This window comes from Naegleria gruberi, assembly GCF_000004985.1.
Source record: "Naegleria gruberi genomic scaffold NAEGRscaffold_32, whole genome shotgun sequence".
Lineage (NCBI taxonomy): Eukaryota > Heterolobosea > Eutetramitea > Acrasida > Naegleriidae > Naegleria > Naegleria gruberi.
In genome coordinates, this window is record NW_003163295.1 from 316,182 (window position 1) to 330,511 (window position 14,330).

General features: G+C 33.5%; 7 protein-coding genes across 7 annotated transcripts in view; 2 read left to right on the forward strand and 5 right to left on the reverse strand.

Moving 5' to 3' along the window:
* Positions 1–1,364, forward strand: part of NAEGRDRAFT_50109 (uncharacterized protein) — a gene marked incomplete at both ends in the record, with an annotated part of 6,953 nt that extends 5,589 nt beyond the window's left edge. Inside the window, one exon of the mRNA XM_002675692.1 lies at positions 83–1,364. Within this exon, the coding sequence (XP_002675738.1) occupies positions 83–1,364 (1,282 nt within the window). The remainder of the gene's footprint in view (positions 1–82) is intronic.
* A 37-nt stretch (positions 1,365–1,401) lies between these two features.
* Positions 1,402–2,580, reverse strand: NAEGRDRAFT_69127 (uncharacterized protein; the record flags this gene model as incomplete). Its single annotated transcript, XM_002675771.1, has 1 exon — positions 1,402–2,580. The coding sequence occupies one exon, from the start codon at positions 2,578–2,580 to the stop codon at positions 1,402–1,404; it is 1,179 nt and encodes a 392-aa protein (XP_002675817.1).
* An 843-nt stretch (positions 2,581–3,423) lies between these two features.
* Positions 3,424–5,205, reverse strand: NAEGRDRAFT_58413 (DUF894 domain-containing protein). Its single transcript, XM_002675772.1, has one exon. It carries the CDS (start codon positions 5,104–5,106, stop codon positions 3,469–3,471), a length of 1,638 nt encoding a protein of 545 aa, XP_002675818.1. The 5' UTR covers positions 5,107–5,205; the 3' UTR covers positions 3,424–3,468.
* A 282-nt stretch (positions 5,206–5,487) lies between these two features.
* On the reverse strand, positions 5,488–7,821 carry NAEGRDRAFT_69129 (uncharacterized protein; the record flags this gene model as incomplete). The annotated part of the gene is made up of 3 exons (XM_002675773.1): positions 5,488–5,947; positions 6,011–7,339; positions 7,379–7,821. 3 exons carry the CDS (start codon positions 7,819–7,821, stop codon positions 5,488–5,490), a joined length of 2,232 nt encoding a protein of 743 aa, XP_002675819.1.
* Positions 7,822–8,121: 300 nt separating this feature from the next.
* On the reverse strand, positions 8,122–9,534 carry NAEGRDRAFT_50112 (uncharacterized protein; the record flags this gene model as incomplete). Its single annotated transcript, XM_002675774.1, has 1 exon — positions 8,122–9,534. The coding sequence occupies one exon, from the start codon at positions 9,532–9,534 to the stop codon at positions 8,122–8,124; it is 1,413 nt and encodes a 470-aa protein (XP_002675820.1).
* Positions 9,535–10,425: 891 nt separating this feature from the next.
* NAEGRDRAFT_69131 (uncharacterized protein) lies at positions 10,426–11,963 on the reverse strand (the record flags this gene model as incomplete). The annotated part of the gene is made up of 3 exons (XM_002675775.1): positions 10,426–10,766; positions 10,810–11,462; positions 11,902–11,963. The coding sequence occupies 3 exons, from the start codon at positions 11,961–11,963 to the stop codon at positions 10,426–10,428; spliced, it is 1,056 nt and encodes a 351-aa protein (XP_002675821.1).
* A 459-nt stretch (positions 11,964–12,422) lies between these two features.
* Positions 12,423–13,085, forward strand: NAEGRDRAFT_50113 (uncharacterized protein; the record flags this gene model as incomplete). Its single annotated transcript, XM_002675693.1, has 1 exon — positions 12,423–13,085. The coding sequence occupies one exon, from the start codon at positions 12,423–12,425 to the stop codon at positions 13,083–13,085; it is 663 nt and encodes a 220-aa protein (XP_002675739.1).
* Between the last annotated feature and the right edge of the window lie 1,245 nt (positions 13,086–14,330).

Genomic DNA, 14,330 nt, shown 5'->3' on the forward strand with positions numbered 1-14,330 from the left:
TAACAATGTTGTGGATTGAAAAGGTTGGTGCAGTTGGAGGACAACTTGTTGCTGGATTTCAACCCGAATGTATGATTTGCAGAGAAACAATCAACAATGGAGAGGTTTGTATTGGCATGAGGAAGGTTCATGATTTGGCTATTCACTTTCCCTATCATCCGAGAAGATTTCTCGAAGAAGAGGAAAGGCTTCGTTCCGATGATCATCCATTCAATGAAAATTATTTTGATGATTGCAAACAGGACAATGATTATGTACATACTGATTGTTATCCGTACCAATTGGTGAGGCCGTATGCTTGTATGTTTGATGATTCATCATCGAATGCTTCTCATGCAGAACAAAAGCAAATTCATAAGTTGATTTCTGATTGGCAATATGGCTATAGAACATTGAATGCCAAGACAAAGAAGAGAAAAGCAGATAATGGTGATGAAAGTGAGAAGAAAACAAAGACTTCAAAGAGTACTGCAACAAAAAGGAAGAGAAAGACAAAGAAGGAATCAACAGACAGTGCATCATCATCAACTAGTACCCCTGGAGGAAGTAGTAGTGGTACTACTGATTACAGTTGGATGAATGCTATTGATTGCACTAATGTGGATTCACCTTACTTGTTTGGACTCTCAGATGATGCTTGGTATGAAATTCTATCCTATCTACCTCATTATTCAATTGTGAAGGCCTCACAATCATGTAAGGCATTGTACCTTTATTCGAATAGGAGTATTCTTTGGGAGAATTTGGCAAGCAAAACTATTTGTCCTAATGCAAAACAAGTCCAACAGGAATACTTTCCAACTCTTACTGATGACTTTAAAAAGGTTTTCAGATTATTGTACAATAATTGTTGTGTAATTTGTGGAGATTATATCAGAAAAGGTGAAGACCTAGATAATAGAAAGAGTTTGTACAGATCAAAAGGTGGTATTATTGTAGAATCTAATCCATTTTATTATAATTTTATGATTGATCAGTGTCATTGCTCAACATGTTCAGAATCACCACTCATCAATACCTTTACAAGAACAAATGCCAAGACGCTTTATAGGGTTACAGATACTGAACTAGGGTGTACTAGAAATTTTGCAAAGCCTAACCCTTATTCTCCATCTGTTGCTATGGGAATATTCCTAGAGTTACAAGTTAAAATATTTCATTTACAGAAAGTGGAAGAAGAATTGAGGAAAAATTTCAAAAAATCAAAAACACATCCAAAATCAGATTATTTAAAAATTATTGACAAGGCAAAACGAGGAGATTATGGAAAGGATTGTAAATTATATATTTTCTTAAATGATTCGAATAAGAAGATTTGTAAAGATAAGGCTATTTATACTTATATTGATGAATTGAGTCCATAAGTCAAAAAAAAGATTTGAGATTCTATCATGGTATTTATTAAATATTTACAACAATTTTTCCAACAGTTTTCTTTGATTTCATCATTTGCATTGCTTGTGTCGCTTCATCCAATTGGAAAACATTTAAATTCATCAAGCTGAAATTATTATCAGGTGTCAAAATGTTATGCATAAGGAAGGCAAATTCCTTTGGCTTTTTACCAAAGAAATTAACTAGACCATATTTAGGCGAACCTTTTGAGATTAAGGCAGAACAAATGGTTGTTATCATATAATAAGCAGTGGAACAAATGGTTGAAAAATTGAGGGCAGCAGCACCTGGTGGAACTAGACAAGCATACACTACTTGATCCTCTGCTTTTCTACAATCCAAATGTTGCTTGACATCATCATAGAAATAGTAACCTCCAACACAATCTATAACCATATCGACATACTCTTCACCAAAGTCTCTTCTCAATACTTGGCAGACACTTGGTAACCCAGAAGTACTCGATGAGTGATATTCATTATTTCCATCCTTTGCACTTGTTTTGGTATAGTCAATTATTTCATCAGCTCCCAAAGATTTAACATATTCAATATTCTTTTCTGAACACACAGCATAAATTGTCAAATCCAAAATCCTTTTCAAGAATTTACTGGCCATCAATACAGCCATACTTCCGCAACCACCAGCTGCTCCAATAATCAACAATTTGAATTGTTTCTTTGGCTTTTCACTTGAATTAAGCAATTCTGGCTTTTCCATACATTCCTTAATCAGAGCATCAATCTTTGGATGATGTGTATAGGCAGTAAATATAGTTCCACCAATTGTAGGAAATGCAGCAGCTTGCAAATCAGTCATTTCCTTTGGTTTCAAAATCAAATCATCCTCCTCAAATTTACAAAACTCTGCCAAGGTTCCAGTTTTGGCACCAGGTAATGAACCAACCACTTCATCACCAACTTGAAATTTCGTCACCAATGAACCAACCTTTTCAACAATTCCACTTCCGTCCAATCCCAAAATTAATGGAAACTCCTTCGGAAAGAGCAATTTTACAGCTCCACTCGACATGTGGCCATCACCAGCATTCAAACTAGCAGCCTTGATCCTAACTAACACTTCCCTCTCCTTCAAATCTTGATCATTCAATTCAAAATCATTTCTTGATACAAATTCAGGTGATTCGGAATAACCTTCCAAAATTTGAGCTCTCATCTTGGTCATTTTGTTATTTCAACTAAAATATTATTATATTGTTATTATTATGTACTATTGCTTTAGGGACAAAATCTAATGATCAAGTAAAACTTGTTATTTGATGTTTGCGTATTTTTTTTTCTTACTTTTGAATGAAATATTCATCAGCGCACTATTTAAGGTTTTTGGCGGGAAATAATTGTCCTGCATTAAATGAAACACGTGTTTCACATAAATTCAATCAATTGATACTTGACTAATTGGAAAGTGAGATGTGAATGAGAAAGAATGTGGAAGAAACACGTAAACCACATCAAAAAACATGTGTTTCTTCTATTTGGTTTTTCACTGGGATGTAAATTTGAAATTGATTACAAAAATAAATTACAAAATTGTTGTAAGTTTCAATTTTTGAGCATGTATTAATTTTATAAACCACAATTTGCTATTCATTCCAATAGAGATCAATTCTACTACCTCGAAAACTATGATTATTTAATTGGGAATTACATTAGTTTCTTATAAAAAGATGCTTAGACCTAATTGTCAACCTTTCTGTCGTTTGTGAGCACAATCGTGTTCAACAAAGATGGCTGGGTTTCAATTAAGGTAATGTGGTGGTGTGAAATGTTGTCATGCCGATTGATGAACTGCTGTAATTCTTTTAACTGTTTGCTGAATTTTAATGTTTTTTACTGAAACACTATTAAAGTTGATTTCTCTAATTCTGAGCAGGTTGAAACAGCATCTTCTTGTGAAGAAACATTGGAACAAAGTTAAAGGAAATGGATCGAATGTAACTACATTTTTTTGCTTAAGTAATATTCTAAACAGAAACCTTTCCCTTATTTCCTTTCTTGTAAATTTTTTGAAAACATTAATTTTATTTACAATTTGATAATTCATTGTAATAATTCAATGCGACATTACTTCTTCATGATGCTCTTCAACAGTGTGATGTTGGTGAATATTCTTTGCCAAATAAAACCAAACAATAAATAGGCAGAAAATCAACCAAGAAAATACAAACATTACCAAACATAGTAATTGTGGTGTTAAAATTCCAAAAATATCATACAAGAAAGGAGAAGGAATCAAAACACCAATGGCTTGACCTATTCCATATCCAAAACAAATATCAAAAGCTGTAATTCTTCCCAAATAATGATTAGGTGTCAAATGTTCGATTGATGACATGGAATAAACCCACATGACACCTCCTGCTGATCCAATAAAGAATTCAGCAATAATAAACATACTGGCATGGACACTGAAAGACATGAGTAAGAATGCAGCTGGGAAAACCAAGAAAGATCCAAGAATTATGAAACGAGTCCAGAATGCACTCCTCACTGATCTTCTTATACGATTTCCAAAAGTTAATTCGAATAACATTGGAGCTAAACCTGATCCAACGCCAAATAGACAGTAAGCAATGGTATTAGTGAGCTTGGCTCCTCCTTCATCATTAAATAATTGCATTGATGGTAATTCGGATAATTTAACATTGATAAATTCAATACTGGCCCAAACTGATGATCCCAATAATTTCATAACAACAAAACTCAACAAGTAACCCTTTCCACTGAATAATAACTTGAAGCCAGCAATTAATTCCTTCACAGAATGTTTCATCATTGGTAATGGTTTAGTTGGGAAATCGGCTGGTTTCGGTGGATTCAAATCAGGGAACCACAACAAGGCAATTGACAATGCCAACGCAATCAAGAACAAAACTCCATTCAATACATAACAAGTAATCAATCCAAATGCAACTCTCACAGCTCCACCAATGGCACCACCTGTATACGAACAAAACAACCATGTCAAACTATCCAATGCATTACACGCGACCAAATCATTGTGATCGACACAGAGTGGCATCATGCATCCTCTCGAAGCATCATAAAATGCATTAAGGAAAAATATTAAGGCAAGGATGATGTAATAGAAGGAGAAGAGGACTGCCTTATTTTCCATAAAGCAACCACCAATGAGGACGAAAGCTAGAATGGCTCTCAGGACATTGCAGACAATCAAGACCTTTCGTCTATCGAAAATATCAGAAACTACACCTGCGAATGGAGTAGCAACACATGACGGTAAAAAGATACAGAGAAATACAGCACTTGTGGCAAATCCAACAGTTGTACGTTCTTCCACTTCATAAGCAATACCAATTTCTGAAAAGTAATTTCCCATTCCTGACAAGACACCTGCCATCCAAATAATTAAAAATCTCTTATTATGAAATAGAAGTGAAATATAGGGATTTCTTGCAAGTTTCGGCTTTGAACTTTCCTGATCCAATTGTGCATAGTTTCCAATAGTATGTGGTGCTTCCAAACTTTCCATTGACGGTCTAGGTTCAGAGTTTAGTTCAATATCGTCCAATGATTTTCTAGATAAATCCTGATCATGACTTGTCGCTTCATCATGATCTTCAATGGAAATCCTCTCTCCACCTGCAACCACTCCTCCATCCTCTTGATTCCAATCTTCATCTCCTCTTGCATGTCTTTGTTTGTCCATCACTTTCAATTCTTCTTCCATTTTTGTTGTGGTCACAAAATTGTAAATATTAATTAAAAAAGATGTGTTTGGTTATGTGGTGATAATTAAACAAGTGTTGGTTGTTGTGTTGTTTTTTTTGTTTTTTGAATTGGCGTAATTTTAGAATCCTTAAATAAATTCAATAAGTCCTAAGGACCGCGGCTTTGCTAAACGTTGCTCGTCCTGCATTGTTGGACTTTACAATGGAAATATAATTGGAAAAGGCGACAATTCAGGTAACAACAAATATATTATTAAATTTTCGATGCTGATTTATCAAATCTATTTGCATTCTAATTAAGATAATGGAATGTGTGGTTTCATTGGAAGTGTTGGCAAATGAAATAATAAGAATTTTGAATTGTAATTTCACACACAAATTTATTTTCTTTCATATCTTCTAAAACGAAGGGCAAGATAAATGGCAATTCTCAAAATTAGTAACATTCCCAATAGAATGAGAACGTTACCCCAAATTGGAATATGATTACTTCCTTCAAAGAAATAATTAAGAGCTGACTCTCCAGATTTGTAACATGCTTCAGATGCAATGGCAGATACAGTTTGATTCCAATTGAGTTCGGAACACAACTTTTCAGTGTATGGTTCAAGTGAAACAAGTTGATTTCCAATCGTGATGGCGCTTCCATTATTGAATGAGCAAATTTCAGTCATGTTAAAACTTGAGAGTGTTTTGGAAGAAGTAGAGCATTCAAAGGCCATTCTACTCAACTCAACCTGTGCCAATGCATGCACAGAATATCTGAATAAACTAGTGTATGCAAATGGATAGAACCATCCTCCGATTTGTGTATTTCTTATAAGGAAACCACTGAAACACCTGTCATAAACGTTAAAATTAGAAATGGTCAGTCCAATACGTATTTAAAATGTCCAAACTTACATCCAAACAGTCATTACAACAGATATTACTAAATTTCCAACATCTACTGATTCAAAGAGGGCTCCAACAAATAATCCAATAGATTCACTCAACCATTGAACAATAATCATAATACCAGCAAAAATGAAAAAGTTTCCAGGATTATTTTGAAATCCAATCAGCCAATAGGCACAAATTAAATTCACCACTGGAAAAATAGCTTCCACTGGTATGTGAACAATAGAATAGGAAGCATAATAGGTGAATGTTCCATAGAGATTTGATTCTCGTTCTCTAGTGAAAAGTAATCTCTGTTGAGGGAATGTAGCCACAACTGATGCTGCAGGAACAAATGAAATGGCAGCCACAATAAAGAAAATAGCACTAATTCTATCAGTGATACCTTGTTGATCTGTAGCTAGTTTGAAATACAAGAGTCCACAAAATATTCCAAGAAATACAGATTGAAACAGTTCAGAAAGTAGAATCATTGGATCTCTGAATGTTGTCCTCAAATTTCTATAAATTAAAACCAAAAGTTTAAGAATATTCTCCACCAAGTAGGCATTGAGTGAGAATTTGTCATCATCCTGCGAGTCTGCTTTGCTCAATATGGTATTGGATGGAGATTGATACAGATTACTATAAAACTTTGCAAGCCAATCAATTCTATTCTTAATCACATCCAATTCGTTTGATAATTGTTCCTTTGCTGACTTTCCTTCATTATCAATCAAAATTTCTATGGCTGATTCAGATTTTTCTACAGCATGCAAATTGATAGCAGAGGCAGACATTAATTTTTCTTGCTTCAAGAATGGATTAGAAACAATGGAAATGAGAAAATCTGCAGGATTGGTGTCCTCTGGCATTGGATATCCAACCATTTTCAAATAGTTTTTAACTTGAGCAACTGGTCCTGAATAAACAAGTTTGCCATGTGCCAAGAGGATTACATTGTCGAATAAGCTAAACAATGCTGAAGAAGGTTGATGTACAGTGGCAACAATGGTCTTGCCTTGATCGTGAGCCAAGGTCTGGAGCTTTTTTCCAATTTCAAGTGCTGTATATGAATCCAATCCAGAGCTATATTCATCCAACAATAACAAATCTGGATTATTAATTAATTGAATAGAGAGTGAAGTTCTCTTTTTCTGACCACCTGAGGCTCCCTTCTTTTGTTCAGTTCCAATCTTAACCTTCCTATGTGAATAAAGTCCAATATCATTCTCTACTTTGAAAGTTCTCTCACTACATGATTTCCAAATCTCAGTCAACTTGTTTCCCTTTTTGTGTTTGTACTTGAGCAGAGAAGATTCCATCAAAATTTCATGAATCGAATCTGTTGCCCTTTTTGAAAATTAAGTTATTATTCTTCTCAATACTTACAGCAAAATATCATCCTGAAAGACATAGCCACCTTGCTTTTGAAATAATTTCTTTGTCAATGGTTGACCTTTAAATGTAACAGTGCCTGTACATTCCTTAGGATTCGAAACTCTTCTAGAAATTATATCTAAAAGTGAACTTTTACCACCTCCAGAGCCACCAATTATCATTGTGAGTTGACCAGATGGTATTGTACATGAAATCTCACTCAAAATTTGTTTCTTCTTCTTTTTAAATCCTAAACCATCTAAAACCAAAGCATGTGTTGAATTGTAATTTGGTAACTGAAAATCAAAGCCTTGTTGTTGTTGATTTTTAATAACAACCACTTCATCTAATAAACTACCCGATGATGAGGATGAAGTTGTTGTTGTGGTTGTGTTTGTTTGTTGTTCTATAAGAGCCGATGATGAGGCTTGTTGCAATTCAATTTCTCTAGTCATCATTGATCGGAAGAGTATATATTCTTTTTTATGATTTAATTTTAATACTAAATGGCCGCTTCTTAAAGGAATGTGGTTGATGAGATGATCCGTTCAATGTTTATGTTGGATTCATGGTATTAATACTAGAAGCTTCCAGCAGCCAGGACATTCTCGAGATGCATGTGCTCGGAGTGGCGCCAATTTATTTCTAGTTTGCCGTTACGATATTTGAGTTTTTAATTAGATTTTTAAAATATTTATTTTAAAAAGAAAAAAATGGGTGACTGCTTGCAGCATTATGTTTGGCTAGATTTATCATCATTGTCGATAAATAAAACCTTCAATATCACACAATCGTGCGTAGTATCTTTTCATCAATGATGGTTCTCTTTCTTGCAACTTGTTCCATACTTCATCACCACTATAATCGGAACACTCGAGGAGGTACTCCAAAAAGGTTAAATCCAAACCACCATCACGAGCATTGAACATGGAGTAATAGACACGTTCATCATCATGAATACCAATTTCCTCTGCCTTAAATTTGGGAGGAAGACCTCTATAATTGCGAAATAGCTCGAGCATTGCCACTAATTTCTCATAAGCACCTTCTCTTATCTTGGTGATGATTATTTGTCTGATGAGCTCGGTTTGATAGGTCTTGTATGGTTTGGATTGGAGGAAAATATTAAGATAGGGTTTCACCTTTTGGAATGATTCATATTCTTGATATTGAGAAAATATATGTTCCAACTTGTAATATCTAACAATGTATGCTTCTAGTTGAGGATTTTCAATATCAAATATTCTTTCACATTTTCCAAGTCTCTCACCTAAAAGTACATATACTCCTCTTGGTGATCTTTTTGAAACTTCCTCAATTGCAATTTGAAAGAAATCAAACCTTGCATTGAATAATTCTGAGAGGTCGTGACGATATGGCATACGTAATGAGATACGTTTCATCATTTCACGAAACAAGCAACAACTACAATCTTCAAGATTTGGTATCTGGGTAATGGGAATCTTTTCAAAGAGTTCGAGTGTTGGATTTTTTAGTATGGAAATTTCAATGCACTCTAGGTCATAATTGACAGTTTTCAAAAGAGCATTATGAAAACTTGATCCATAATTGAAATTCTCACTTTGCAGTACCCTCTCCACTCCTTTCGAATAAATATGAGACAATTTCGCAAAGTTTACCAAAAAGTCCCTTGTACAAACTTCCATATCACTTCGAGGAATGTAATTCAAATTCCTACAAAACAAAATTTCCTTAACATCTTGACTATTCAAGCACCACTTAATTTCTTGAAAACTAATTCTAAAGTGGTGAAACAAATAATACCACTCATGTGCCATTATTCTCATCAGAACAACCTGACAAGAGGCAACATTTTCCAAAAATTCATCATCCTCCAATTTCCTTCTCAATTGTTTTGCTCTCTTCTTATAGATTCCTCTCATTCCCTTCGGACTCTGCTGATAATTGTGAAAATCATCATTCGGAAGAATTAATTCAGACTCGTGTTGAAGAGAGGAGGCTACTAAATCTTCATATCTACTAGCTGTCTGTTCTAGAAAGCATCTAATATGTCGTAGCCAATTTATTTGTTGTGTCTCAATGATGGAGAACCAATTCTTGTTAACCAACGCTGCTCGGAGAAGTAAATCACCAAGTGGAAGGAAGGAAAGAATTTCACTGATGCAATCATCACCTGGTTCAATCATTATTTTTTTTTGTAATGTTTTTTTGTTGATCTTTTCTTAATTGAATGTGAATTGAATAGTTTACAACAAGATCCAATCGTGTGGAATGGTTTATTAAATAGATTTAAAGATAAAATGGATTGTTCTTAATGCTGTCTTTAGGATCATTTCTGGTCAAACTTTTTGCGTCATTTGACTTTTTGGCATGTAATAAGCAAGTTGGCATTTTGACAGATCCATTCCAATTATAATACAAATGAGTTTGAAGGTTAGCTCAATAATAGTATCCAAATTAATTTTAAATTCTTTTTCTTCCTTCACAACCTGTATCTTCATATTTTGGTAAAAGTTACTTGACTTTTGTTTAATTTCATATCTGACAGGTTTGCTCTGTCCCATGTTACTTGAAATTCTACAAGAATTCAAATAAAATTCTCAACATCAACTGCCCCAAACTTTTGTCCCTCATCAAAATCGAATTATCAATACTCGGATGCTGTCAATTTGATTAATGTGTTGAATTCTAATCAAATCCATTCTTTGTCAGTGGTGAAAGCTATGGTATGTTTCAACAAAATATTTGTCGATCTAAATTGACTATTTTCAGGTGGTAATTATGTTCCATTGCTCGCCAGAGAAATTTTAAAGTACAATACTAACAGTCAAAAGAAGATTTCATTCAAAGGATTGAGTGTTGGTAATCCAACAATGGATAATGATTTGGATGCTAATGCCTATCTCCCATTCATGTTCCATCATGCTTTGGTTGGAAGTGAAGAATTTGATCTCTATCAAAAACAATGTCCAAACTTTAATACGGCTTTGATTGGTTGTACAATTCATACATGGATTTATTTTTATTGGAAAGGTTACAATTCCAATAAAAATAAATCCTTTCAAATAATAAATATTTCATTGAAAAATTATAATATCCGAAAGATTGCCATCAATTACTCTATTCTTAAGATTTTCTCCTTGTTCCTTCAGATTCTTTGATTCTGAATTTGTTTCCCAATAAGCAATTAAATTGTCTCTTGCTGAAGTTATTTGAAGATGTTGATTTGGTTTTGGATTGGTAACTTTGTGAATGAGTTTGAATTTTGATTGAGAATCTAAGGAGTAAATTTGTGAATTATTGATCACTAGGAAAAAGGTTTTGTTTGAGCTACACATTCTACAGGAAATAACAGGTTCACCACATATTTTAGCAAGGTTGCTATGAAACTTATCAACCAAATATAAATTGAATTTGTCTGGAAATGTTGAATAAATTAGTAGTATCTCAAATATACTTACTTGTGAGATAAATCCAACTGTAATAGGATGCACAAATGTCTATAAAGTATTCATCTTCTCCCATTAAACTTATTGGTGCCAATTGTTTCATCATTGGCAAATTATTACCATTATTTCCCATAGAATATCCACAATAGAAAATATTGTGATCCCTTGTTAAGGCAATAATATTGTGATCTCCATTCACTGTCTTGGTAAAGAAAGGTTCTTTGCACTCATTGGAAGGGTCAAGACAACAACATTGGATAGCTGGAATATTATTATCACTAGATGGTTGAGCTATCTCAAAAAATTGATTACTTCCACATGCCAAAAGCCTTCCATGTGATGTCAGAAAACAACAAGTAAATGCAGCACATGAAGTCTTTGTAATAAATTCCCCATCTTGTAATTGAAAATCCTCCAAGCAAGTCCATTCAATTTCTGAATTCTCAATTCCACTCTGTGAAAAAGTCTCAACTCTTTCTGTAAATTTTGTTTTCCTCACTCCAAACTCATTCCTATTCGCTGAATAACAAACAAACACTCTCGTTCTAATTAAATTCATCCCACCAGTACTTCCAGCACCACCACCACTAACAGATTGAAGCACCAAAACACAAGCATGATAACTGACACTAATATTCACAATTCTTTCATTTGGAAATTTAAAGCTAATTTTATAATATTTCCAATTCCTGTTTTTATCAAGAGAAAATACTTCATCATCTTCCGACACTACAAAACAAGTTAATTCTCTACAGGAAATAAATTTAATTCTCCCAAATCGTTGCAAGTAATTGTTCGGAATGTTTGATGTTGGTTGATTTTTAAATCGGCTACTAGTAACGGTGTTGGTAAAAAATTCGATGGAATCTTGATAATGATTGAAGAGAGAAAATGTTTCTGCTGTTAGATTTAGAGACATTTTTTTGTGAACTTTTACAATTTTTATTCCATGTGTACACAACTATATATTGTATTGCTGTTTCTGATCTAGTTAGAAAGAAAAGGAAAGGTAAAGAATATAGAAAGATGAAGAAAAAAAAAGAATTACAGCAGTTCATCAATTGGCACACAGATTTTGTGCCAACACATTACCTAAAGCGTAACCCTTCAATCAAAGGTACACGAGCTACACAATGACCGTCAGATTTTGCTTTTAGTCTGAGCATCTTTTTTATTAGAAACTAATGTAATTCCCAATTGAATTGTAATTGTTTTCAAGGTAATAATCATGAACGCAATAAGAATGAATATCAAATTGTGGTTTTATTCTTTTTAAAATGTTGCACATTTTCAATCCCCAAACTGAAACTACAAATTTTGCAATTTATTTTTGTAAGCAATTTCAAACAATCCATATTATTTGCGAACAACCTAATATTAGAATTGTTCTCAATTATCAATAGTCAGAATTGTAATAACTGATATTTGGATCAAGAGTCAATGATGACATTTGTTAAATTTTTTGTAAAGTTTCATGTTCCGATTTTCAAAACCTTCCAATCAAGCAAAAACGGAAGGTTTGGAAAATCGAATAAGTTGAAACGAAACAATTTTTTGTTTTCCAACACAAAAAAAAACTAAAATCTGATCACAACATAACAACAACAAGAAGCTTCTTTAACATGATGATGGACCCGGAAACAGCCAGGTTGAAGGCCTATTTTGATGATTATTACGATCAATTCATTGATGGCCACATGGATGAGAATTTTACTAATACCAATATTGACCATTACATTTCAACTCTTTTCAGCCGAATGGAATCAGATAAACCACCACTACCACCTGCGACTGTTGCCACTGAATGTGTTATTAGTATTGCAAATGAGAAGGATGATAGTCATAATTGTAACAATAAGATCATCATTGAATTATTAAGCTCCTTCTACTTGCAAACTCGTCGTGATCAACAAGAGGTTGAAATTTGTGTCTACTTTGAAAAAACAAATGCAGAGCAGTGGCAACGAGTGTTTACTGCCACTGCTACCCTTGAAAAGAAGGGTCGATATAATATGAAAGCTTTTAGCAGAAAAGAACTCAAGAAGAGGCTTAAAGATCAACCTGGGTATAAGGTAAATCAAAAAGACAAATTCTATTTAGTGATTGGTCAATTCAAATTCGTACTGGTTTCGAAACAACGTGATAAGGTACCAAAATGGCACAATCTAATTGTTGTCAGTAATAGAGAAGTCGTTTCTTCCGAATACTCTTTCACTAATTTCACTAATAAGGCCCTTATCCCAGAATTCAACTTTGCTAAAGTTAATGATCAGCTTAGCTTTCATTGATGAGTTCGATTGCCAATACTACTTATAATTAGTTTAGTTTGGTGATCACTACATACTTTATATATTCTATATGTATCCATTCCTCTATCTATCCATACTATATATATTACTATCTATCCATCCAAGAGTATTCGAAATTTCAATTAATGGTAGTGGTTGGTGTTATTTAGAACCCATTTGAATAACAAGCGAACCACTACCATTAATTGGAATTTTGATTGCTGCAGATGTTCATGCTAGTATCTATAATCCATCCTTATTCAAATCCAGTCTTATTGATTGGTAATTTTCAATTTTATGCATTAAAACCTGTAGGGACATCATCAATCAAACACCTTACAGAGTGAAAGATAACAAGGAACTGATCTGTGATTAGTTTCTTGTTGAGTGGACCAAAGAGTGAGGTTGTCCAAACAATAACATAAGGCAACTTCTCTCATCCACTCTATTCGAATTGCTGTTATGCCATTCGAATCACAGCTGTACTCATTAGGGAGCATTAGTCTATTTTCGATTAAGTAATTGAGTATTTGCAATCTGTTGCTTGTCGCTGTTGGTAAAGTTTCAGATAATATCATACTTATTACACCTTAGTGATAGATCCATGATTAGTTTTCAGTTTACTATTTAATTTGGGCAACTTACTTTCCTTAATGTTATTGTTTGGACAACCTCACTCTTTGGTCCACTCAACAAGAAACTAATCACAGATCAGTTCCTCGTTATCTTTCACTCTGTAAGGTGTTTGATTGATGATATCCCTACAGGTTAATGCATATAAAACTAATAAAAATTGATTCAAATCAATTTGAATTTATTTGTTTAATTATTTTTCCTTGAAAATCTTGGAAAATCTTCAAATTATTCTGCCGAGATTTGCAGCGAATATTGACTCCTTGTTTGAATATCAACCATAAAGAACAATTAGAATTGTTTCATTCAATTTTTCAATATATAGGTGAAAGAAAAAACTGTAAATTTGAAATTGATTACAAAAATAAATTTCAAAATTTGTAGTTTCAGTTTGGGGATTGAAAATGAGCAACATTTTAAAAAGAATAAAACCACAATTTGATGTTCATTCTTATTGAGTTCATGACAATTACCTTGTAAATATCACTATTCAATTGGGAATTACATTAGTTTCTAATAAAAAAGATGCTCAGACTAAAAGCAAAATCTGACGGTCATTGTGTAGCTCGTGTACCTTTGATAGAAGGGTTACGCTTTAGGTAATGTGTTGGC